We start from the raw sequence: 27,258 nt of genomic DNA, 5'->3' as shown, positions 1-27,258 counted from the left end.
GGGTCGCCACTGTGGAATAAACTGCAAACTTATCCAGCATATGTTTTACGCAACAGATGCCATTCCAACTGCAACCCAGTACTGGGAAACATCCATACACACTCATTAACACAAATTCACTACGGACAATTTAGCTTACCTAATTCACCTATAGCGTATGTCTTTGGACCTGGGGGGGAAACTGTAGCACCCAGAGGAAACCCACGCCAACATGAGGAGAACATGCAAACTCCACACAGAAATGCCAACTGACTCAGCCGAGTCTCGAACCAGCGTCCTTCTTGCTGTGAGGTGACAGCGCTACTCACTGCGCCTTGTGTCTATGCAGGTAAATGTGCATTTGGTAGAGCCACACTTTATTTAAAATACATGTGAAAACTGTCATAAGATGAACTTGTGTATTCATGCATACTGAGTCAGTTTGCCACTAATATTGTTCTGTAAACAGAAAAAATTTCCAAGTCACTTTAAAAAACATCTCGAGAGCATGTAAGAAATATTTAACCAAGGGTTTTATGTCTCTGAGATATTTGGCATTGTGAAACCAATGATCCATTCAGAGCTGGAGTAAAAGCAGCAAAACTGCTGACACAAACTTCCTCAGGATGAGAGTCACATGGCAAGGTCAAAATACAATTCAGTGAAAGAGAAACGTCTACAACACTGACAGCGTCTACATTAACGAGGTGAGACTGCTATTTATTATTTTTTATGCTGAACAAACACTGTATATACTGGTTAAATATAATTTCAACTGATTATGGTGCTAATTACTTTGCTTTACTAAAGCGAGACACTGCAGGTAAAAAAAAGTTTTTTTTTCTCTGTAATGTAAAGAAAACATCTAAAATACGCAGAATAGGCTCAATCTAAAAACGTAGATATATTTACATTTCTGAAGATCGCAAATTATGTAGCCAGAGCTACGTATAGCTGCATTTCATCTTTAAAATGAATGCTACAGGGGCGGTATGATGGCGTTCCTTTACACGCTTGGCAGCTAACCTCCATGTGGACAGCTTTTACACTGTTACCAGTTTGTCCAGTGGCTCGACACGTACATCGGCCGACTTGAGACACAGAGAGGAGTTAACCGTGACTACCAAGTTCTAGTCTGGTGAAGAAAGGTTCCAGAAAGCAGGTAAGAGAAAAACAGAAGCCAAAAAATAAAATAACAGGTGGAGAATGTGGTAAAATCGTGGTAAAAAACGTGGTAAAAACCAGGCGAGGGCTTTTCTTTTTCTGGATTGCTTTTGAAAATTAATGGTTGGGTTTAGGGAAGTGGGTGGGTAAGTCAATCTGTGCTTTTTAAAACACTATTGGTTGGGATTAGGGAAGGAGGAGGGTGGGTGAGTTGATCGGTCAGTCAGTCAGTAATATAGTCAGTCAGTCGACAGCAGCATCTGGTGGATTTACGCAAGAACAGCAGGTGCGCGAGAGAAATTTAAGATATGAATAACCATACACAGCGACCTCTGGTGGATTTGCAAAAACAAAAACTGCAACAAAAAAAAACTTAGCTCCAGGGATGTGTTTGGCTCTCTCCAGAAATATGTAAAAAGGTAAATAATCAAAATGAGCCTGGGTTGAAAATATATATTAAAGTGCTACTTTATCGTCTTGTGTTGTTGAAATTCAATTACTTTACACATTTTTAAAAGAAATTAAAACAGCAAATTAAAGCACATTTAATTAAATAATCCTTACTTGCATATTCAGACATAATTTAGAAAACTAGTAACGCCAAAAAAATTAGCAATTCTTATGACATTCAGCTCTGTTAATATAACTGATTGGTTTTCAATTTCAAGGTTTCCATAAAATATTTTACCCAAAAATGAAAATTCTCAAGTGTTTAAGCCTACATATGTTTCTTTATTTTGAATATTATAAAGAATGTTGGGTTGGCACAGTGGCTCAATGGTTAGCACTGTCACTTCACCGCAAGAAGGTCGCTGGTTCGAGTCCCAGCTGGGCCAGGGGACATTTCTGTTAGGAGTTTGCATTTTCTCCCAGTGTTCACATGGGTTTCCCCCGGGTGCTCCCTACAGTCTACAGACATGGGCTTTAAGTTGATAAACTAAATTGGCCATAGTGTATGAGTGTGTATGTATATGGGTGTTTTCCACTACTGGGTTACAGCTGAAAGGGCATCTGCTGCCTAAAACATATGCCGAAATAGTTGGCAGTTCATTCAGCTGTAGCAACCTCTGAAACAGACTGAGCCGAAGGAAAATAAATGAATAAATGAAGAATGTTTGAAACTGGTGCATTCACCTCCATGGTAGAAAAAAAAACAAATACTATTAAAGGATATCTTCTTTTATGTTCAACAAAAAAATAAAACACTTTTACCTCTCACTTGTTTCTTAAAAGTGAATTTAGAAAACTTTCATTCATTTTCTTTTCAGCATAGTCACTTTATTAATCAGGGATTGCCAGAGAAGAATGAACCACCAACTTCATTCATTAATTTTCTTTTCGGCTTAGTCCCTTTCCTAATCAGGGAACGCCGCAGCAGAATTAACCAACAACTTATCCAGCATATGTTTTATACAGCTGATGTTCTTCTAGCTGCAACCAATCACTGGGAAACACCTATACACTCTTATTCAAACACATACACTATGGCCATTTTAGCTCATTTAATTCACCTATAGCAAATGTCTTTGGACTGTGGTGGACACCGGAGCACCCTGAGGAAACCAACACGGGGAGAACATGCAAACTCCACACAGAAATGCCAACTAATCCAGCCGAGGCTCGAACCTTCTTGTTGTGAGGTGACACCATCACACCGCCTTAGTTTAGAAAACTTGTAATACAAAAAATGAGTTACTCTTAATCCAATGAAGGGAACTAGTGATAACTACTTTTGCCCTTTTCATTTGGAGTGTACCTGTTTTTATTTATTTTTTTGCTTCCAGCACACAGAGAGCTGAACTAATGAAGGCTGTTTCCTATCTCCACCCAATTTTTCCTCTATTTTTAGGTGTACTTCTGCATCTGAGAACTACAGTAAATGAACAGTAAATAACCATGCAGGTCTTTACTCCAGCGCTAGTCTTTCAAAGAACGCCCTCAGGCAAAGGCAGAGACAAATTCAGCATTCAGTGTCTGGAGTGTTTCGGTAAAAACCTCTACATCGGGACCAAAGAGGGAGCCGTTGAGTACCTCACTGTAAACAACCCAAGCTCTCAACAAAGCCTTACAGTTCGGGAGGTGGGAAAGAGGCAGATGGGTCGAAGCGGAGCAATCATCAAATTAACAGCCATCCCGGTTCTCAATCACCTCTTGGTTCTTTGGGACGGTTCGATTACAGTGCTAAACATGTTCTCCCTTGAAGCCCTCCCAGCTCTGAAGAAAATCCCCAACGTTTTACTCTTTGCTGTCAGTGAGTCAGGGATTCAGAGAGATTCAGCGGAGCTCATCGTGGCCTCGAGCAGGAGGAAAACAGTAAGCGTTTATAAGGTGCATGTGGACAGATGGGAGTGTGTGAAACAGGTGGTTCTGCCGCAGGAACCTGTGCTTCTGGCTGCGCTCGGCACGTGTCTGTGTGTGGCCACTTGTGACAGATATTTTCTCCATGATCATCAGAGCCAAAACACCACTGATCTTTTCCTACATAACCTGGGGAAACAAAATATCATCGCTAACAAATGTGGAAAAGGAGAGTTCGTTCTGAATGGGCCTGGATGTTTGGGTGAGATTTTGCTTTTAGATATATAATAAAATGTAAAAAAAATGGGAAGTACATACACAGGTCCTCAGAAGGGCATTTAAAAAATATTAAAAAGGTTTATATTAGACTATATTGTAGTTATTATAGTTAATTAACACCATGGGCTCTATTTTAACAATCTAGCCGCAAAGTCTAAAACACATGGTGCAAAAGCATTAAGGGCATGTCCCAATCCACTATTGCTATTTTAAAGATGGAAAAATACGGTCTGCACCTTGGCGCATGGTCTAACAGGGTTGTGCTTATTCTCTTAATGAGTAATGGGTGTGTTTTGAGCATAATGTGCATTAAACCAATCAGAGTGTCTTCACAGAATGGTTCACTAGCAAGAAAACGGTTAAACAGACCATCTGCAGCACAAGGATAAAGAAAGAGCCTCCTCCAGTTGGCCTCTTTGCTTTCTCTTTAATATACTTCTACTCTTTACTCATTTACTTTGGTGGAAAAGGAAACAGTGTTGCATGCACTCCACTGAAGACATCCATTAGCCTACATATTTAATTTTGTTTGTTAAGCGCAAAGATTTGTTTTTAAACTATTTCTAAATTCAGTTCTTATTTTCAGCAAATGAATAAATGAACAATAATAACAAAGTCAAAAAATTGAGCGATATCCAAACACACGTCCTATTCTTATGCATTCCTATAATCCTCATGGTGATACATACATCTTTAAAACTCAACAGGTTGACAAATCTAAACTTGTTTTTATTAAAACAAATATAATTATGCATATAACAAATAAACCTCCTAATAATTATAATAATAATATTATACAAATGCAAAGTGTCATGAATAAAGCCCCCCCCCAAGGTGAAGAAGGCATGAAGGTTGTAGTTTTTATTTTTATGTAGAAAATAATAATTTTGTAATATTTTAATCCTTTAATTTTTTTCATATGTAAAGATATTTGTGTATTGCTGTACATGCTGTGTGTATTAAGCAATGTGTAATCGTCTGGACCTGCATAGGCACATAACAAACGCGCTCTGCGCTGGACTTTACACCAGCTTTTAGATGGTAAATTGTGCAGTCTATTTCAGTTTATCAAAATAGCAACACACAACAAAGCGCCTTAACCTCAAGTGGCGCAAATGGATTTGCCATTTAAACAACGTGGCACAAAACATAAAAATAACATTTGCGCGGGTCTAAAAATAGCAACAAATTGCACCATATAGGTATTTCGCCTGTATGATAGGGCCCTACAAATCTAATGAAAAATATTTTTTAAAACAAAGTTAACATTACCTCAAAAGGAAAATGTTTGCTTGCATTTGACATTATTTTCTTTCATGTTACGAAAAAACTAATTAAATTTTAGTTTGATCTAATGTTTTGCTTTAATGTTAGCTAATATAATTAATTATTAATATATATTCCAAAAATATATACATTTTTCCAAAAATGTGAGAAAAATAAAATCACAATAAATCTAAAGTTACATTTAAAATTAAAACTGAATAAGATAAATGTTTTGAAAAAAATTAGATATTAAAATAAACAAACTTTCAGTAGTAGAGGTGAAGAAATCTTAAATTTTTATTTAAATATGTTTGTGCAGAAGATGAAAAAAAAATCTTATTTTTTGTAAGGGCAAAAAATTAGATTTTTTTTAATTTGGAATTTACTCATTTATTTTTGCTTCAATTTAAATACTTGCCATACCCAAATGCTAATTATTGTACTATTTAAGTATTTGCATAAAGTAGCCTCTATGTTGCTTTCTAGGCATGTTTGTGATGAAGAATGGCACCTCCCAGCATCCTCCAGTGCAGTTGCCTGATGGAGTGATGGACGCGGCTGTTCATTTCCCATATGTGCTCGCACTACAAAATCAATCCGTTCACATCTACAGCATTCTGGACCAGCAGCTGAAGCAAACTGTGCCTGTTCACAATGCCAGATCTCTCGTCCCGACAGAAGGTTCCCTTTACAATCCAACATCGATCTTTTCAGAAACCATCCATCAGTCCATCATTTATCTTTCAAAATCCATCCTTTAGTACATCAATAGGAGCCATACTTGTTCTTGATTGCTTATGTTTTGTGATTTTTTTCAAGACTTCTCTATAAATTTAAGGTGTAAAAGAGAAGATTTTAAATAATTATGTATTTGTAGCACTTTAAAAGGTTATGTTTATGACATTCAGCTGTATTAATATAACTTTGACTGGTTTTCAATTTCATGGTTTCTACAAATATTAAAAAAAAAAAAATCACCTAAAATGTAAATTCTCAAGAGGGTTCAAGCCTTTATGCGTTTCTTTCTTCAGTTGAATGCAAAAGTAGATCATTTGAATAATCTAGAAACTGGTAACCATTGACATCAATAGCATGTAAAATACTATGATATTCAATGGTTACTGGTTTTCAACATTCTTCAAAATATCTTATTTTGTGTTCAACAGAAGAAAGAACCACTTGTTTGTTAAAAGTGTAGGTTGAGTAAATGGTTTTGAGTGAACAATCTCTTAATATGGCTGTTTTACACATTGATAATAATACGCAACATTTCATGAGCCAAACAGAAGCATATTTAAATGATTTCTAGGTGATAATTTTACTAAATATTGGAGTGACGTAGCTGAATTTTTTTTAAATCCATTTTTTTATTTGACTAAATTTTACAATATAATTTACATAATAGTTAGAATATATTTAATATTGATTATAATAAAAATTCATAATTTGCAAACATTTGACCAGTGTAGTTTTACATTTATTTTACATTTATTCATTTAGCAGATACTTTTATCCAAAGTGACATTCAAACCAAGATGAAACAACTGATGACTGACGTTATAGATTGCAAACACTAATAATTCATTAATTTCATCACTATTGAGTAGCATACTTCTACCCATTATCCATGTCTTTCATCTTTATAGAAAGTGTTTTTATTGTCACTGACAAAGAGATTCAGCGGCTGTCACCAGTTCCTCTTGAAGATCAGATTCATGAGCTGGTTAACAGACAGAGAGTTGAAGAAGCTCTGACGCTGCTGGAAAGACTTCAACATCTTCTGCCAAGGGACTCCTACAAGGTTAGACTGAAAATACTAAATAATGTAAATGCATGTCTTATCCTACTTTAATAATTCCAAAATAGTTCCCAACGCCACAAGTCAAACAGTTTCCATGAGTTGATTTCCATTCAGACTCCATAACTCACATGTCATGATTTTTCCAAGTACGATGTGATCCATCATTTTTTTGAAAGTGTAAAACTATAACTGTATATTATTCCCAAATTCAGAGGGGAATAATAGTTGAAAAGGTACAAAGTCCCTTTATGCATCATTTCAAGACAAATGCTCTAATGGTTACAGAGGCCCTGTTTACACTGCCAGTTAAGGCAAGGCAAGTTTATTTATATAGCACAGTGTTATAGTTTATTCATACACAGTGGCAATACAAAGTGCTTTACATAAACTGGAATAAAAGAGACAAGTATTTAAAAAAATATATATATAATAATATAAAAACAGATAAAAACAATAATATGTGTTAAAAAAGGTTATAAAAGAATGAAAGAAAAGACTCTTATTTTTGCTCTTATGTAACACAGATTGGATCTGTTCTATGAGTGTGTAAACACAAAAAACATGCATGCATTCGGAAATTCAGAGATTGGTTTCAGGCCTCCTTCATATGTGGAAGTAAATCAGGTATAAATAAATCGGATTTGTGACAATGTGACTATCATGTAAACAGGCAGATCGGATTTATTGGGGCTTTCTGTTTTGTACATCATTAAACTTGCGACAATGTGGTACTTCTCCGCGGTTTAATGATATAGAAGGAAGAGTGTGTGTGTACTCATCCTAAAATTTTGGACCCACTGCTCCTCAGTAAAGGCCGCCACAAATTCTTCCCACCAGACCTGAGATCTCTCTCGTACCCACAAATTCCTCTGAATGGTGGAGGACACCATATATAAAACATAGGCGCAAGCTGCGATGAAGGCCCTCCTCCTCCACCTCCGCCTCAAAACCATTTTAAAGTTGGGTAAACTTAGCATATTTCGCAGAGCTAAAAGCAAGATAATTTCTTCCATCGTGGCTAGTGTGGTGCAGATGCTAGAACTCGCCTTTACGCATACGCAACGTCGTAATTTGTGTGGCAAGTGTAAATACATGAATCATATATGGGTCACAATTAAAACAACGTGTAAGGCAAAACAATCAGATATAGGCAACAAATCGGATTTGGGCATCAAGACCTGACAGTGTAAACGTGGCCATGTTATAATTGGTTTGAATTTTTTTTGTTACAGCACCACCATGTGGTCAAGCTATGCTACTTTTTTTTTACAGTTAGCTCAATTTGAGCTCAAACCGACCTTGGAGCCTCCCATACAGCCAGCGCAATAAGGCGCAAGACCTGTTTGCCCCGACGTGTTGCTATTTTCAAACCAACGCAACCTCAATTTTCCCGTTTTCTGCCACATTGTTTAAATAGCAAATCCATTTGCACCACTTTGTGGACTCATGGGTGTTTCAATCTAGAAAAAAGGTGTACTAAAATAGACTGAGCAATAGACCAGCTGAGAGCAGGTCAAAAGTCTAGCACAGAGTGCGTTAGCTGTGCGGCTTACTTACAAATTGCTTAAAACATGCAAGATGTATAGCAATACACAAATATCTTCACAAACAAAAAAACAATTAAATGATTAAAATATCAAAAAAATTATTACTTTCTACATAAATATAAAAACCAGTACCTACATGCCTTCTTCATCTCTGGGGGGTTTTCAGTTTATTCACGACAATTTGCTTTTGTATAATGTTATTATTAACAGTATTATTTATTATATGCATATTTATATTTGTTTTATTAAAAACAAGCTAAGATTTGTCCATCTGTCAGGTTTTAGACCGTATGGGGCATAGCACGTGTGTTTGGATATTATTCAGTTTTTTAAGCACACTACGTTATTACTGTTCATTTATTAGTTTGCAGAAAATTGGAACTGAATTAAGAAAAACTTTGGAAACAAATCTTTAAGCGAATTAATCTTCAGTGGAGCGTACATACACATTTCCGTATCTATGAAAGAGAGAAAGAGTGAAAGCAAAGGCAGAATAGAGGAGGCTCCTTCTCTATTCTCATGCTGCAGATGGTCTGTTTAACTGTTTTCTCGCTAGTGAAGCGTTCAGTTTTTCCACTTACAAAGTCCGCCATGTACATAACAAATGCGCCATGGCAATGCAACTAACTCTTAATGATACTCTGATTTATTCTCGAAACACACCCAGAACTCATTAAGAGAATAAGCACAACCCTGTTAGACCATGCACCGTGGCACCAAAGTTTGGTGATGAAATCTCATTCTGTTCAACATTTATGGATATTTAAGTAAAATAGGGATCGTCCACTGTAAACTTTTAGGCATCCTGACACAAATTTCAGAATTTAAACTTTTTCTTTGATAACTTTTTATGTTCAGAATCCACTAAATCTTTTTCCACTGATCTGCTTACAACCGACAAAAAACCAGGGCTAGTTTGCAAAAGTGAGTTTTGCATAAAATCCAAAATAATGAAACGATAGAAGATCTGCAGTGAACCGTTTAGACTAGAGGTTTTGTGCTCTTGATCTTTGAAGAACCTGACAATGATATGTAGATTTCAGAATTAGATGCTTGAATAATAAATAAATAAATAAATAAATAAATAAATAAATAAATATTCTGTCATCTTTTATTCATTCTAGTTACAAACGTGATTTAGTTTCTTTCTTCTGTTGAATATGGAAGATTGTGGGGAAAAACAGCCATTGACTTTCATTCTATTTTTGTTCTTTCTATGGATTATTACTGACAGCGACCTTCTTGCAGTAATGCGACAGTGCTAAGCAAACATTTGAGTAAATGATGACAAAACTGTTGTTTTTGGCTGAACTATCACTTTAAGAGGAACAGCTAGTACACTTCATTTTGTTATTCATCAACGTTAATCAATTAACAAACAGAATGTATATTTAGCAGAATAATACAAGCATAATGTTGTAATTAAAGCTTCTCCCGACAGGCGAGACTTTACTAACTAATCTTTGACCCCTTTATGTAAACATTAGCTCATTAATTCATCAATTTACATACTAGCGCATGCATTATGTTTAATGAGTAGGTATATCTTGCTGAAACACTAATATTCATTAGAGAACAAATGCTTAAAGCATAGAAATAATGTCTGTAATGGTGTCATGGGGTCAGAGAAAATAAGTAGGTCTGTGGCTGAGCGTCTTAGACACAGTGAGAAAGGTAATTCATTTGAGCTCAGCACCAGATGCACAGATCTCATTCAGGAAAATAATCTTATAGCAGCATTAAGACCCCAGATGCACCAGCTCATGAAAATCAACTCAAAGATCCTGCAATACAATAGCATCATCTGTGCTAACTTTAGTATTTAGTCAGTTTTAATATTAGTCAATAATGAAATAAGTAGATGGTAAAATATTATGATTATTATGGTATATTGGTCAAAAATTAAGTAAATTTAACTACATAGAAACCATACTGCATACAGTGCATACTACTTCATAGTTAACTTTAAATAAGGAGGAAACAAATGCTTCACTGTAAGAATATTATAGTAATATATAGTAAATACTATATTGTTTTGAACCAACTATAGTAAAGTGTAATATTCTGTATATATTATAGTATTATTCACAAAACTTTGTGAACGAAGGCCATAGCATACTGTAGTATTGACTATTGTGAATTAATAAACTGTAATAAAAACTGTAGTATACTTTTGTTTTTACTACAGTAAACCGTGGTGAGTTAGTTGTAGAATACTTTAGGATATAGGGTAGTTTGTTTATATTACTACTTGTTGAATTACCATGGCAACTATAGAAACACCACAACAGATTAAATAAAGTGCTTTACTATAGCATGGTTCAAAAACATAGTATTTACTATAAATTACTGTAGTATTTTAAAATGTGGATATGATTTTTGTTCAAAACTAATTTTGTTTTGTTTGCTACACTGAATACCATTTTTGTGTATGATTTCTGCAAATATCTTGTATTTATCCTTATTATTATTTTTTTTGTCATGCCACATTTTTAGGATCTACACAAAAATCTAATTTGCACATCGGGAATGATAAAGTTCTACAGAGAGGCTTTTGTGGAAGCAAAAGAGCTTTTTATGTAAGTAATGCTTGAACATTTGATTGTATTTGGGAAACCAATTACTAAAATATTGATTATTATTATATATTTTCACAATATGTCTGATAATATTTTTTTCTTCTGAAGAAAGTCTTATTTGTTTAATTTCGGCTATAATAAAAGCAGTTTTTAATAATAAAAAATAAAAAAAAACACTTTAAGGTCAAAATTAGTAGCCCCTTTAAGCTATATATTTTTTCGATATTGTAAAACAATGGTTTGTTCTGTAAAATAACTTGCCTAATAACCCTAACCTGCCTAGTTAACCTAATTAACCTAGTTAAGCCTTTAAATGTCACTTTAAGCTGTATAGAAGTGTCTCGAAAAATATCTAGTAAAATATTATGTACTGTCATGTTGGCAAAGATCAAATAAATCAGTTATTAGAAATGAGCTATTAAAACTATTATGTTTAGAAATGTGTTAAAAAATATCTTCTCACCGTTAAACAAAAATTGGGGGGCTAATAAGTCAGGGGGTTTAATAATTCTGGCTTCAACTTTATATATATATATATATATATATATATATATATATATATATATATATATATATATATATATATATATATATATATATATATATATATATATATATATACATATATATACATATATATATATATTGTGTGATTTGACTGAATATTGAGTCTAAAAAATCCTTTTGTATGAAAAACCTTTTTCCGCCATTCATTCATATCCGCAGCTGCCAACAGAACAGCAAGAACCGTTGCTAATTCACAAACGTATCTGGACGATTCTCTAGCTTAATGTCCAAAGTCATGACGAAACAGGTGATTTTGCTGACATTTTAAGATAAAAAGGTTGATGAAATGCCATCAGTCTACAAAGATTTCCCAGTATTTACATTTACGTTTACATTTAGTCATTTAGCAGACGCTTTTATCCAAAGCGACTTACAAATGAGGACAAATTTCCCAGGCAATCGGGAAATCACAATAATTAACTCCAAAATAGGCTACCAGATTACTACGGTATAAATACATACAACACTACAATTAAAAAAAAAAGATATATAAATGTAAACACAATGATAAAGCATAATCTAGAAACCCCTAACTACATACAGTATATGAATTATTGTTTACATCTTGTTTTTCTTCCTAAAAATCCCATTTTTAATTTAATGTGATACGATTTCTTTGCAATTATTTGTGAAATTTCCCAGCAATCCTTAAATGCATTTTTTAAATGCATTAAATGCAAATCAATGTTAATGCAGTAATCTTATTTTCCAGTAAAGGTGATTTGGACCCTAGGGAAATCATTAGCCTTTATCCAGCAATGCCTGTTTTGAGTGAAGATTTCACACCACAAACAACAGCGGTCAGCAACGCCAAAGACCTGTGGACGTTAAGCCGAAATGACTGGCCAACATTTCAACAATACCTCAGCTTTTTGGACGACTTCTTGAGAGAAGTGAAGCCAACAGCGCAGGGCCAAACGTGTCTTCAGGACATCGACTCAGCACTTTTCAAGCTGTATCTGGAACAAGGAGAAAATGAAAAATTGGACCAGCTTGTGTCGACACAGAATAACTGCAATCTCCAAATGTGTGTGGCTGATTTGGAGCAGCACAAAAGGTTTGCGCTCATCAAGTTTACAACTTATTCTTAAAGTTTATTTAAGAAAAGGCAAACTAATTTGCTGCCATTTTAGGTTTTTCACACTTGGATTGCTCTATCAAAGCCAAGGCCAGCATTTCAATGCAATTCAGGTAATGAAAAATGCATGGAGCAATAACTAAAGATGAATTAGTAAGTAAAGTAAGCTTCTTTTTTTTCAGACCTGGATTAAAATTGTGGAGGACGAAAGTGAAGACCCTTCAAACACCAGTGTATTCCAGCATATAGTCAAAACTCTGTCAAATCTGGAGCATAAACAGATCATCTGGAAATTTGTGGACTGGGTTCTTCGGAGAGACCAAGAGGCAAGTGTTTAGTGTTAATCAACAGCAGAGGGCAGAGTTATACAGATTTCATTGAGCTCAGTTAACTTTTTTGCCTTGATGAGAGAAAGAAGCAACATTATTTCACTAGAATTCAGGGCCGGAGTGGCACTCCTTTTCAGCCCTGGAGTTTTAAGCCTCAGACCGGCCCACCTCAGTTCACGACTGACTATATTAAAATAAGGTCATTCCAATTCAGTTTCTAATTACACTATCACGTCTTTTTTTGAGAAAACAGCTGCTTTAGAACTTCAAATGTTCAACAACTCTAACAGTATTATATGTCTTAACAATAAAAATGAAAAAAAAAAAAATCATACACAGACGAGGATCAAACCCGGGTCAGCAGCGTCATAATCTAACGTGCTAACCACTGGACCACAAGTTGAATATTGCTGGAATATTGCAGGCTGGTTATATATAAAAAGAGCAGAGCTGCGGTAAAATAATGAATAAGAAGACTGTGGTCAAGTAAATAAATAAATAAATTTAAAAAGTGTGACTGCTGAGAGCAACAGATTCTGGAGCTAGGGACACCGGCCCTCGCGGCCAAAAAATGGACCGGCCCACCAGGAATTCTCCCAGTCCTCCCGATTAGCCAATCCAGGCCTGCTAGAATTAAGAGATAGCTAACTCAAAACAGAAAATTCTGCCATTTACTGATCCTCCACTTGTTTTAAACCTTCATTCTTTTGAAGATAAACTGAAGAAAAACTGCCATAATGACAACCAAAGTGTTTTTGTTCCTACTAGTACACTATGAATGGCAACAGCTGTTTTTTCCCAACATTTTTCATAAAATCGTCTTTTGTTTTCAACAGAAGAAAGAAATTCATAACATTTTAGAACTAGAGCTAGAGAGAGGAAGTTTTAATTTCTTTGGGTGAACTACAACATAAGAATAGCTTTGATGTTCAAATCACAGTCTTTGGTTCAAATTAAATGTTTGCGGTAAGATTTATAAATGTTCTTGAAGTCTTGTTTGCACCCAAATTTCTAAAATGCTGTAATGATTCATTATGATTATATGCTTTCTATGTTAAAGGTGCTGCATGTAAGTTCTTGACTCTTTTAAAGCATAAAAATACCATAATACGTTTGCAGATATTTAAGAAACACGCTAAGTGATCAATGCTAAAGTGAGTTATTCTCCTTTTAAAAATGTGCTTTCTGTGTCGTAATCTTGAAATTGAATACTTCCCTACTATATATTGTTGAAAAAATGTATGTGAGTATGGCTGCACAATATATCATTTGAGCATTGATATCGCAATGTGTCTGTCCGCAATAGTCACATCGCAATGACCAGGAACCACAGGTCAAAACACATGAGATTTGTGGAGACTCTACAGAATTTCAGCATAGTAGAGTGAAAGTTAATCAGTGCGTGTGTTTTAAGGCCTGTGACTGTATAAGAATTTTAAGAGAGAAAGAGAGTTAATCTCTTAAGAGTTTAAAACATTTTAATAGAGCAAAAAGAAGTTTAATAAAGACTTGTTTTATTGAACAGTTTATATGATGAAGACCATGCATTGTTCATCTACATTTGATTATTCAATTTCTGTAATTGAATATTGTAAGACTCTCCCCAGAAAACCATAAATCATTTTATTTCGCTTTATTATTTGCTCCATTGTGTTTATGACTGTATTCTGTTTATTATATGTATATAATAAATTACAAAAAACTAATTTCTCGCTTTCCTATAAAATCATCCCAATCAATCTAAAGTCTTTGCAAAAAGAGTTACCTGTAAGTCATCTGATGAACTGATGAAATTATATAGAAATATAATTATATATCTGGGCCCAATCGAGTAGTATGTCTAAATCCATACTGGAAAAACAACAGTGGGCATGATCGAGTACCTGGATGACCTACTACTGTACTTCCAGCGAGATCCTATATACTGCACCTTTAATATTCAATACATTTTTTTTTTTTTATGATTGCAAAGCTTATTTTTCAGCAGTCATTATATCCTTTTATCACTTCAGAAATTATTCTGATTTGCTGCTTCTCTCCATCAACAGGCTGGTATACTTATCTTCACAAAGACAAATGCAGGCAACCACAATACTTTTGTACCAGAAGAAGTTTTTACCATTCTCAACAGCTACCCAGTCGCTCTGACCCTGTACTTGGAATATTTAGTCAATGAATCACACAGCAAGGTGACTATAAAAGATAGAAATTACATTTACATTGATCTTTGGTCACACTTTATTTTGATAGTCCGTTGGTTAAATTTAAGTTACATTGCATCTACATGATAACTAATTTTCATTAGATTATAAGTAGACTGTTAGGTTGGGCTTAGGGTTAGTGTAAATTGACGTGTTTGCAAAGTTTCTTATAGTCAGTTAAATGTCTGTTAAAGGAGCATATCAACAGATATATAAGCAGACAGTCTACTAATACGTTCAAATGAACCATCAAAACAAAGTGTTACCTAATCTTTTGATATAAAAAAAAAAGTTTTATTCCATAATGTTCTATAGTTTTAATTCTTATAATACTGATTTTTATTTTAGTTTGTATTAGTTTATATTGTATTGTTATATATATATATATTTTTTTTCCTTTTTTTAGTAAATATTTACACTTTATATTTAGGTTTATTAACATTTTGTGTTAGTTTTAATCAATAATGACACTGACAAAAAAAGCATTCATAACCAATCAATTTATAGTACAAAATTAGCTTTTATTTAAAGTAACCTTTGTAGTTTATATTTCTAAAATTTTATTTGAGTTTACCACAACTTCATTACATTTAGTAGCCATATCAACATTTCCAGTTCTTAATTTTCATCTAAAGTCTGTTTTATTTTGAGCCTTTTTCAATTAACATGAACTACCAAGTTTAAATTAACAGTGACCACTGACCACTGAACAGATTTGATCAACTGAGACTCATTAGAAATTCGTGCTTCAGCCTACATTTTTGCAAAATGTTAAATATGTTGCTCCAGGTACGTCTCGCTGCACATTTTAGATGAAAAATCCACTAGAGGGCGCTGTTTACATTTGTTTTGCAAATCTGAAATGTGTTTCTTAGGGTATTGTTATGTTTCAGATACATGTCAAGTTGTTTTTCATTCATTCATTTTCTTTTTAGCTTTATTCATCAGCGGGATTGAACGGCCAACTTAATCAGCATATGTTTTACACAGCGGATACCCTTCCAGCCATAACCCAACACTGGGAAACACACATACACTCTTACATTCACACACATACACTGCAATTAAATTAGTTTTTATTCAATTCACCTATAGCGCATGTATTTGGACTGTGGGGGAAACCGGAGCACCCGGAGGAAACCCCCGCCAACATGGGGAGAACATGCAAACTCCACACAGAAATGCCAACTGACCCAGCCAGGGTTGAAACCAGCAATCTTTTTGTGTGAGGCGATCGTGCTACCCAATGAACCACCATGACGCCTGTTAAGTTGTTTTGTAATATTTAATTAGTTTTCTGCAAAGAACTGCATGAAAATACTACTTTAATCATTGATAATACGTCCCTGTAAATATCATTTGTGTAAAAAAGAACAAAAGATGTTGGCATACTGTTGTTAATTTTATCCAAGAAACTTTTACAAAATGCCTTTACAAAAATGTAGTCTGAAGCAAATATTTCCAATGACCCTGTGTTGGATTTGATACAATCATAACCAAAGGCTTTGTCCTCAGTCCAAAAAGAAGTTGATTGAAACTTTTGTGGTAATTCCATGGCATCTCACCACCACACGACTGTCCACATTTGCACATCACTACCATCAAAAACTTCACCCGGTCATTCACAGTGACTTAATAAGGGGAAACAGGATAAATGCTATTATTTCTAAGCCTCAGGGGACACATTACAGAATCTTAAGTCTTTAATTAAACCTAATTTAGCTTAAATTAAGTTTCAAACAGAAATCACCATAGTTGCCAAACAAATAAAACAAATGAAATGGGATGTTTCAGTCCCAGATAAGATTACGTAAGATTACATTATTACCCAGATAAAAACGTGGACAGTGTAAAGTTTTTCATTAAAAACTAAAACTGTATTACGTGACTTTTCTTGTTCAAAATAAAATAAATATAAGCAAGTATCTTATCTCGAATCACTATGGTAAACTAATGTAACAATTAATGAATCAATTTTTACACAGATATGACACAATAGCGACGACTACTGCCTCTTCATTTAAATCCAAATGTAAAAGAAAAACTACATTTCAATGCAAAAACAATATAAGTTAAAATGTACGCAATAAAAATATAATGTCAGCTTTAAGCCAGTTCACCATCACTTGTCATGGCATTGAATAACCACATGTGTTTTCACAGGAGGAAAAGCACCATACTATGCTTATCACATCATATGTCAAACGAATACTGCGGTCGCTTGCGGATGACCACAACAATGAATCAAGCACAGAGGAGATGAGACATAAACTACAGCAGTTACTGTGGCAGTCCTCCTTCTACAATGCTGATCAAATATATGGTGAGCAAACAAAAAAGATGCAGATAAAGCAGATAAAGACTTTTTAACAGGTTAATACATTTACATTGCTACAAGGAACATGCTAACAAGAGTGTTTCTACAGGTGGTTTGTCAAGCCCACTCACCTGTGTGAAGCACACTTCATAAATGCACAATGTTGTTGCTGTTGTTTTTTTAAATAAGGATTGCTTGTAAGAAAGTGTCTGGTGCAAATCTACAAAACTGGTGCAAGTGTGGGTTAGTGTCAGAGTGATGAAAGAGTGTGTTTTCGACAGGTGGTTTGTCAAGCCCACTCACCTGTATGAGGTACACTCAGAATAGCATGTTTTGAGGTTTTTGTGTGGTGTAAAGTAATATATAATTGTAATATAATAATAATAATAATAATAATAATAATAATAATAACAGTAATATATACCTGTAACTAAAAAATGTTTGATGATGGGGCATGTGATATGATTTTTGTCTAGAATTATAATTTTTAAGAAATGTATGAATTGTTGACACTATCAATTATGTCTCTTATTGAAATAATCTATAAACACACAGAAAAAGAAGTTAACAAAAGCATTATTCGCGTGATTACAGTTATTAGAATGCATACACATTATAAATATGAATAGTATGGATTTTTTATATTAATGAGATTTGTAGTTAAGTATATCACACAAGCAAAAGTGTTTGCAAAGTTTCAAAAATATCACCTCAATAGTAAAACTGATTTTATGCCATGGTTTACATTAAGTTTACATTAAATACATTTAGTCAGTACATTTCAGACAATGTTGTCTGTTTTGCAAATAAAAATTGCTTTAAACAAAGCCAGAGATGAATATTTGTCAAACTTTGCAGTGTTTTTTTTTTTTTTTTTGCTGAATGAACAGTTTTTTTTAACTAATCAGGTGAACATAAAGACCCCAAAAGTAAGGAAGTTTTGGCCATTCAGATTATATATATATACAGTTAAAGTCAGAATTATTAGCCCCCTTGAATTATTAGATCGCTTGTTTATTTTTTCCTCAATTTGTGTTTAACGGAAAGAAGATTTTTTTCAGCACATTTTTAGACATAATAGTTTTATTAAGTCATTTCTAATAATGGATTCATTTTATCTTTGCCATGATGACAGTAAATAATATTTTACTTTATTTTTCAAGACACTTCTATACAGCTTAAAGCGACATTTTAAGTCTTAACTAGGTTAATTAGGTTAACTAGGCAGGTTAGCGTAATTAGGCAAGTTATTGTATATTGATAGTTTGTTCTGTGGACTACCGAGAAAAAAATTAGCTTAAAGGGGCTAATAATTCTGTCCCTAAAATAGTGTTTAAAAAATTAAAAACTGCCCTTATTCTAGCTGAAATACAACAAATCAGAATTTATCCAGAAGAAAAAATATTATCAGACATAATGTGAAAATTTGCTTGCTCTGTTAAACATCACTTGGGAAATATTTATAAAAGAAGAAAAAAATTCAAAGGGGGCTAATAATTCTGACCTCAACTGTATATATATATATATATATATATATATATATATATATATATATATATATATATTTTTTTTTTTTTTTTTTTTTTTTTTTTTAAGTTACTAACACCTTTTATCTCAGAATTCTGACTTTAAAATCACATTCGCGAGTTTACATATCACAATTCTCAGGAAAAAAAGACAATTTAAAAAAATCTAAACTGAGAAAAAATATATAAAAGCAATAACCTTTTTTTGTGACAGACTTACATAAAAATTCTTAATTTCTAAATGAATCAGGTGATTTTACAGAACCAATTATTAAGACAGAGATCTGCCTCCAACTACTGGTGTTTTAAGTGCCATGACAGATCTAAGCCACCCAAAATACCAGGAAAAAAACACTCAGATTAGTGCTTTAATCTTAACTTTATATAAAAAAGGCAACAAATAAAAAGATACGAGATGTTTTTTCAGTCAATATTACACACCCCTAGTTTGATATTTCAGGTCCATGAAATAAACCAACTTCTACACCTTTTACAGACCAAATAGCATCCTCATCTCTTCATGTGGAGCAAGCAATTTCGCTTGGAAAGAATGGAAAACACAAAAAGGCCCTGCAGGTTTTAGTCAATGAGGAGAAAGACCAGCAGGCTGCTGAATGCTACTGTTGGAGGACCTCTGCTGGACGAGACAAGAAGTTCACGCAGACCATATTTCTCACTCTACTACAAATCTACCTGGAGTCCAGCCATCACGTCATCGCAGCAGTGGACCTGCTGAACAAAAACCCAGAGTCTTTTGATTTATCCAGCGTGTTGATGGTGCTTCCGGAGTCCTGGTCTCTAAAAGTGGTCCTGCGGTTCCTGTGTGAATCACTGAGAGGAACGGTGCATGACAAAAGAATGAGAGGTCTGGAGATGAGCCTAGCCAAAGTGGAAACTCTACGGCACAGACATGCATTGGTGAGACATGCTATGAATTAAGTCAATTGACATGCAAAAACACTCACTGACCCAAATCGCAATGACTAATGTTTTTCTTTATGCTCTGAAAGTTTAACTTTGCAGTGACATTAATGGACATTTTTGGTAGTTTTAAACAATATATAATGTTGGAATAAATCAAGTACTGGCAGTTCATAGACTGCTTTTTGGACTGTAATTTGCATGACAATATATGGTTTTAAACTAAACAAATTTGAAGTCATTTTGTTTCAGTTCAAGATGTTAAAGTTAAGATTAATGCCCCACAATGCAATAAAGTATAAATATAAGGAATACACAGATGAATCATAAGCTAAGGGCAAATGTGATTTAATGTTCATATATATAACTCTATGACAGACATTTCTGGTGAAGACGTGCTATAAATAAAGTCATTTTAATATGTAAAAATACTCACTAACTAAAACACCAATGCTTTATATTTTTATTTAGGCTCCCAGATGCAAACAACTGAAAAAAAAAATTATCAGTAAAAAACTTACATTAATTGGTATTTGAATTGCATAAAAGAATATATTATATAAAAGATAATGTATATAGGAATAAATGCTTCAAATGAAAAAAATGTTAATCCTAATTTTCCTGACCAACCATGACAATGTATTGCTTTAAACTACCAAAGTCATCTAAAGTCAAGTTGTCAGAAACAGAGATTAGCATATCATAATGCAAAGGTATAAATATAAGGTAATAATGAGCTAAGGAATAATGTGATTTACTGTATATTTTGACACTATATGTATACTGTATATAGCCTGGTTGAGATGTACAATAAATAAAGCCATTTTAACATGTGAAAATACCTACTGAGTCAAACAGCAATGCTTAATATTATTCGTTAAGCTGCCAGATGGAAGAAACTAAAATTTTTACTTTGCTGTTTTAAAAAGGTGACTTTAATTCATCATCATCATCATCATCATCATCAGTTTAAACCAATATTTATTAAAAATACATATTTGAATAAATCCCTAAACTAAAAAAAAGTACTGGCAGCGAACAACCTACTTTTTCAGTCTATTATTTACATGACAATAAATAGTTTCAAACAACATTTAGCCTTTCGGTTCAAGTTGTCAGCAGAGATTACGATTACCATAATGCAACAATGCAAAAGTACTCACTGGCCACTTTATTAGGTACACCTTACTTGTACTGGGTTGAACCTCACTTTGCCTTCAGAACTGCCTTAATCCTTTGTGGCATAGATTCAACAAGCTACTGGAAATATTCCTCAGAGACTTTGGTCCATATTGACGTGATAGCATCACACAGTTGCTGCAGATTTGTTGGCTGCACGTCCATGATGGCAATCTCCCGTTCCACCACATCCCAAAGGTGCTCTATTGGATTGAGCTCTGGTGACTGTGAAAGCCATTTGAGTGCAGTGAACTCATTGTAATGTTTAAGAAACCAGTCTGGGATGAACCGCTGAGATGAATCATAAAGAGATGGACATTGTCAGCAACAATACTAGGCCATAGTAAGTAGTAGTAGACAATAGTAGGCCGTGTCATTGACACGATGCTCAATTGGTACTAATGGGCCCAAAGTGTGCCAAGAAAATAACCCCTACGTCTTTACAGAACTACCACCAGCCTGAATCATTGATCCCAGGCAGGATGAATCCACGATTTCATGTTGTTGATCTAAAATTCTGACCCTACCATCTGAATGATGCAGCAGAAATCTAAACTCAGAGCAGGCAATGTTTTTCCAATCTTCTATTGTCTAATTTTGGTGAGCCTGAGCCAATTGTAGTCTCAGTTTTCTATTCGTAGCTGACAAAAGTGGCACCTGGTGTGGTCTTCTGCTGCTGTAGCCCATCTGCCTCAAGGTTGGATGTGTTGTGCATTCAGAGATGCTCTTCTGCATACCTCGGTTGTAATGAGTAGTTAATGAGTTAATGAGTTACTGTTGCCTTTCTATTAGTTCGAACCAGTCTGGCTATTCTCGTCTGACATCAACAAGGCATTTGCGCCCATAGAACTGTCGCTCACCGGATATTTTCTCTTTATCAGACCATTCTCCGTTAGCCCTAGAGATGGTTGTGCGTGAAAATCCCTATAGATCAGTTGTTTCTGAAATACTCCGACCAGCCCATCTGGCACCAACAACCATGCCACATTCAAAGTCACCTAAACACATTTCTTACCCGTTCTGATGCTCGGTTTAAACTGCAGCAGATCGTCTTGACCATGTCTACATGCCTAAATGCATTGAGTTGCTGCCATGTGATTGGCCGATTAGAAATTTGCACTGACAAGAAGTTGGACAGATGTACCTAATAAAGTGGCCGGTGACTATATAAATATCTAAGGAAATTATGTGCAAAGGAATAATGTGATTTATTGTATATTTTAACACTATATGAATATATATCCTGGTTGAGACAGGCTATAAATAAAGCCATTTTAACATCCAAAAATACCCACTAAGCCAAACAGCAATGCTTAATATTATTCTTTATGCACCCAGATGGCAGCAACGCATGAAAAAATCCAAGTTGACAGAGGATGTGTTTGCCATTCATGCCAGAAACGTCTTACTGGAGCCGAGTTCCTGCGCAGGCCGACAGGAGAGCTGACACACATAACCTGTCATAATGGTGAAAGCAGCCACTGAACACCAGAGACACTATTATTCACACCTGTTCACATTTACTCCGCCGCTGTTTACAATAAAGACAGTAATTACAAGGACAGTTAGGGCAATTACTATGACAAATTGCTAAGAGTATGTGACACATGCTAAGCTGAGCCACAAACACCAGAAGGAAACCCACAACAACTGCACACAGCACAGGCTGACAGTACACTTATCCACAATATAGCTGCGATGATACTCTACATGTTACTCTGTATGTTAGAGAGGCATTTTAGAGAGGCACAAGGCATTTTTAGTGCAGAAATACTTTTTTTTTTTTAAATATGAACTAGTTTAATGGCTAAAGTAAAGTAAAAAATTGTGAAATATTTATCTTTTTCAAATATTTCTCAAGTAATATTTAATGGATCAAAAAAAAATTATAACAGTATTTCCGACAATATTTTTTTTTCTTCTGGAGAAAATCTTATTTCATTTATTTTGTGTAGAATAAAAGCATCTTTTTTATTTTTTGACCCATTTAAAGGTCAATATTATTAGCCACTTTAAGCTTTTTTTTTTCGATTATCTACAGAAAAAAAACACTTAATCTAATTAACTTAAACTTAATTAATCTAAATAATCTAGTTAAGCCTTTTTTAATTGCACTTTAAGCTGAATTCTATAATTTGAAAAATATCTAGTCTAATATTATTTACTCATCATGGCAAAGATAAAATAAACCAGTTATTAGAAATTAGTTATTAAAATGATTATGTTTAGTAATGTGTTGAAAAAATCTTTCTGTTAAACAGAAATTGGGAAAACAAATAAACAGGGGGTTGATAATTTAGAAAGGCTAATAATTCTGACTTCAACTGTGTGGCTTTGAGCTGTAATTTACATGACCAACATTGACGATCTTTCAAACTACTGAAACTGTCAATAAACGTCACTTTGTTAAACTTTTCAATTGCAGTGAGAATAAATGTCTTCTTGTACTTAGACATTTTTTAAGGGACTTTACTGCCAAACAGAAGTAACTTCCACATTAGTCAAGGTTTTTCTTTTCGAGTTAAACCAGGCTACAACATCAAAAGTAAGGACAGATTCAAAAAGTGATTTATTATTTATTAAGTGACAGTCGAAATGTCCTCCTCAATATCAAAACCTCTCAGTTCTCTCAACAAACCCAATCACTGCTGAGCCTTTTCAAAAACACTCAAAAGAAAATTGAAAGTGTTTTAAAGAAAAACTCACCTGTTCAACTTCCTCCCTATTAATTAGCAAAGGGTCACAGTTTGTATTTTGTTTCTTATATGCTTATATGTTATTGTGACCATAAATAATCTCTAAATTAAAACATTTTATATGAAATAAAACAAAACATTATAAAATCAAATAAATACTAATATTTACTCAAACCACAACTATTAAATATAATAATAAAAAAAATGTCAATAGCTTTTTTTAGTCATTCATTTAGATTCGCACTAGATTATGCTCATCGTGACTGCATTTATTTTTAAAAATTATAAAGAAAAAGAAAAAAAATCTGTTTATGTAATTAAAGTAATAATACTACTAATAATAATAACAACAATTTCCTGTAATGCTAAGCTGAATTTTTGCAATCGCTATTAGAAAAAAAATCATTCCGTAATGTTATAATTTGGACATTTTTATCTAACAATCGTGTGTGTTGTTAATGGAAAGGGCTATATTTTTTCAGGAGACGTTGAGTAGATCAAAATGAAAACTGAACAATCATTTGTCCTTTTCAGTTTGCATTTCAATAAACAGGTTGTCCTTCCAACTGCTTCCAAATAACAGACAAAAATAAGTTCAAGCATCAAAAGTTGTCAAGTTGCAATGCAATTTGAAGGCATTAATATGAAAGCATAAAACATCTATAAATCACAAACATATTGGTTATTCTATTATATACCATAAATAATCTCTAATTGACAAAAACAGAACATTATAGAATCAAATAAATATTAACATTTTACTCAAACCCACAACTAACAAATAAAATGATTTTCAATAGTTTTTTTTTCTTCTCATTCATGTAGATCCTCACTAGATTTTTTTAAATCTTCAGTCACCTGTGCTCATAGTGGCTGCATTTATAAAGTAAATACATAAATAAATAAATAAATAAATAGAAAGATAATTTGTTTCAGTAATTTCTAAAAAATATATAATAAATAAAATCCTGTGATGAAAAGTTGTATTTTTGCAGCCATTAATAGAAAAGAAATCATTCCATAATGTTTCAATTTGGAGCTAAAAACATATTTCTATCTAATCATTAACCGTTTTTAAAAACATTGTGTGTGTTCTTAATGGAAACAGATATATATTTTCAGGATTCTTTGAGTATATATCAAAAAAAGCCATTTGAAACGAACAATCATTTGTCCTTTTCAGTTTGCATTTCAATAAACATGATGTCCTTCCAACTGCTTGCAAATAACAGACAAAAATAAGTTCAAGTACAAGTCAAAGCCTAGGCATGCCAATACAAATTACAATAAACTATTCCTTTCAACCATGCTCATTCATGCTTCATATAGATTCATTGAGGCCGTACGTCTTCTGACTTGGCTGAAATGTCCTTTGCATACTATAGGCCTCGACACGGGTGCCAAAGGACAAACTATACTATAAACAAGCCGACATGTCTTTTACACCCACTGGACTGTTTTGGCTGAGCTCTGTCTGCTTCTAACCCAGGCATGGTGCTCTACTGGCAGCCTGACAAACCCAGGCTGTACAACCACTTCAGGACGTGCTGCTCTCCAGACAAGCCACCTTATGTGGACAAATTCTCAGACCAGACTGTTTAGTTTGTGGACATGAAAAAATAAATCGGAAAAAAACACCTCAAATATGTGAAGCGTTATATTTATCAAACTGAGTGTGATATGTCAACGTGAATAACTGTCTTCTGCTTCTGTTTCTTTTGAGAAAAACATTTTTGTCATTTTGAGAGTCGAAATAACATATACATGCTAATTACAATTAACGTTTTTGGCTATACTGAAGATGTACTGATGTCTGATAAAGTGAAACGATTGATCTGTGCAAAAAATTTAAAATTATTAAGGCATTTCTTTAATCCATTATTACATTCAGCAAATAAACAACGATTGTTGTAAATTTTCATAGTAAGGGTGTGTTTGCGAATAACATTCATTCATTTTCCTTTCGGCTTAGATCCTTTATTTTTTATCAGGGGTCGCCACAATGAACCGCCAACTTATCCAGCATATGTTTTAAGCAGCAGATGCCCTTCCAGCTGCAACCCGTCACTGGGAAACACTGGGAAACACCCACATACTCTCGTTTGCACACATACACTACGGACAATTTAGCTTATTCAATTCCCTATAGCGTCTTTGGACTTGTGGGGGAAACCAGAGCACCTAAAGGAAAACCGCACGAGCATGGGGAAAACATGCAAACTCCACACAGAAATGCCAACTGACCCAGCTGAGACTCGAGCCAGCGACCATCTTGCTGTGAGGCGATCGTGCTACCCACTGTGCCACAATTTACAAAGAAAACTGCACCTTGAAACCTTGTTTTTGGCAGCTTTTTTGTCTGTTTTGTGTAAACATAGCCAAACAAAGCATTGATTGGTAATCTATCTAAATCTAAATACACTGTAAAAAATGCTGGGTTCCATGCAATTCCTTCATGTTGTTCCAACACAAATGGATTAAGTAAGCCTTCTTTACCCCTTTTTCAAGATCTAAGATAAGTATTTTGTGTCTCCAGAATGTGTCAGTAAAGTTTCAGCTCAAAACACCCATCAGATTATTTATTATACCTTTCAGAATATTGGAATTGTCTGCTTTAAACACATTGTAGCTGTTTCTGTTGCCTGTGCTTTTAATGCTAGTTCTCCCTGCCCATCGCTCACATGTGTCTGTCAGTGTGCCTCAATCTCCGGCTGCATCAGATAAACAACACAATGACAGGAAGGTAGCAGATCTCACGTACTGTTTGTGAGAAATACTACAGGAAGAACTTTCCCGATGATTATTTGATGTATTTGTTGTGAAGTTAATTGAAGCCTTTTGATGAGTAACGCACACACACTACAAGTTTTTTTTTCAGCAAATGTGACAGAATCCACGTTATATCCACTGCTGTATGGACATATGCTATGTTAATGTACAAAATAAACCTGATTTAACGTCCACAAACTGTAATCAAAGCATCTTCTTTTATAATTGTACTGACATGTGGCTGTGTTGATAAAGTAAAGACAATAAAATCGCTGTAATTCATTACAAACATGCACTGTTTTAAAACCGTTTTAAACTTGTGAAACTCATTCTTGATCACATTTGATAATGATTGATGATCACAGAGAGCTGAACAGATCTTTTAATACCGGTTGCTTTGCGCTCGTCCTGTCTTGTTGATATGATTATATGTGTTACTACAGAGATATGTTAATACATGGCTGTCAATCACTCCCAAACTTTAGAAAATTTGTTTTTGTTAAATTAATATACCTATAAAAATGCATAAATTAGTTATCAAATAAATAAATATACTATATGGATAAATAAATGCCTCAAATATATGCCTCAAAAGCAGAAAGCACAGCGGCAGAAGTCACAGCGCCACCAACACTATTGCTCAGACTTAACAGACTGTGTTCTGAACCTGAGGGTAGCTAGGTTGTTGCTTATGGGTTGGCTAGGCAGTTGCTAGGTGGCTGCTAGGGTGTTCTGAGTGGTTGCTAGGCAGTTAGTAGGGTA

General features: G+C 34.2%; 1 protein-coding gene across 11 annotated transcripts; it reads left to right on the top strand.

The window, feature by feature from the left end:
- The first annotated feature begins 639 nt into the window (after nucleotides 1-639).
- si:ch211-266g18.9 lies at nucleotides 640-27,053 on the top strand. 11 transcript variants are annotated; one of them, XM_073928322.1, is made up of 14 exons: nucleotides 640-686; nucleotides 965-1,141; nucleotides 2,993-3,703; nucleotides 5,473-5,667; nucleotides 6,633-6,787; nucleotides 10,831-10,913; nucleotides 12,193-12,537; nucleotides 12,614-12,671; nucleotides 12,741-12,884; nucleotides 14,936-15,076; nucleotides 17,252-17,411; nucleotides 19,428-19,849; nucleotides 22,370-22,499; nucleotides 25,700-27,053. In XM_073928322.1, the coding sequence occupies exons 3-14, from the start codon at nucleotides 3,040-3,042 to the stop codon at nucleotides 25,855-25,857; spliced, it is 2,655 nt and encodes an 884-aa protein (XP_073784423.1). In that variant the 5' UTR covers nucleotides 640-686; nucleotides 965-1,141; nucleotides 2,993-3,039; the 3' UTR covers nucleotides 25,858-27,053. The 11 variants fall into 11 exon arrangements, with proteins under 11 accessions (XP_073784423.1, XP_021323057.2, XP_073784424.1 ...); XM_021467382.3 differs by having other exon boundaries at nucleotides 25,719-26,792; XM_073928323.1 differs by having other exon boundaries at nucleotides 25,113-26,690.
- The last annotated feature ends 205 nt before the right edge of the window (nucleotides 27,054-27,258 follow it).

This window comes from Danio rerio, chromosome 17, assembly GCF_049306965.1.
Source record: "Danio rerio strain Tuebingen ecotype United States chromosome 17, GRCz12tu, whole genome shotgun sequence".
Classification (NCBI taxonomy): domain Eukaryota; kingdom Metazoa; phylum Chordata; class Actinopteri; order Cypriniformes; family Danionidae; genus Danio; species Danio rerio.
Note: the sequence above shows the minus strand (reverse complement) of the source record. Positions and strands in the feature narration are given on the sequence as shown.

Coding starts and splice junctions, on each gene's coding strand:
- si:ch211-266g18.9 (XM_073928322.1), top strand. CDS start 3,040: ATGCAGGTCTTTACTCCAGCGCTAGTCTTTCAAAGAACGCCCTCAGGC. Junction 15,077..17,251: donor TCAATGAATCACACAGCAAG/GTGACTATAAAA, acceptor GTGTTTTCACAG/GAGGAAAAGCACCATACTAT. Junction 17,412..19,427: donor CAATGCTGATCAAATATATG/GTGAGCAAACAA, acceptor CACCTTTTACAG/ACCAAATAGCATCCTCATCT.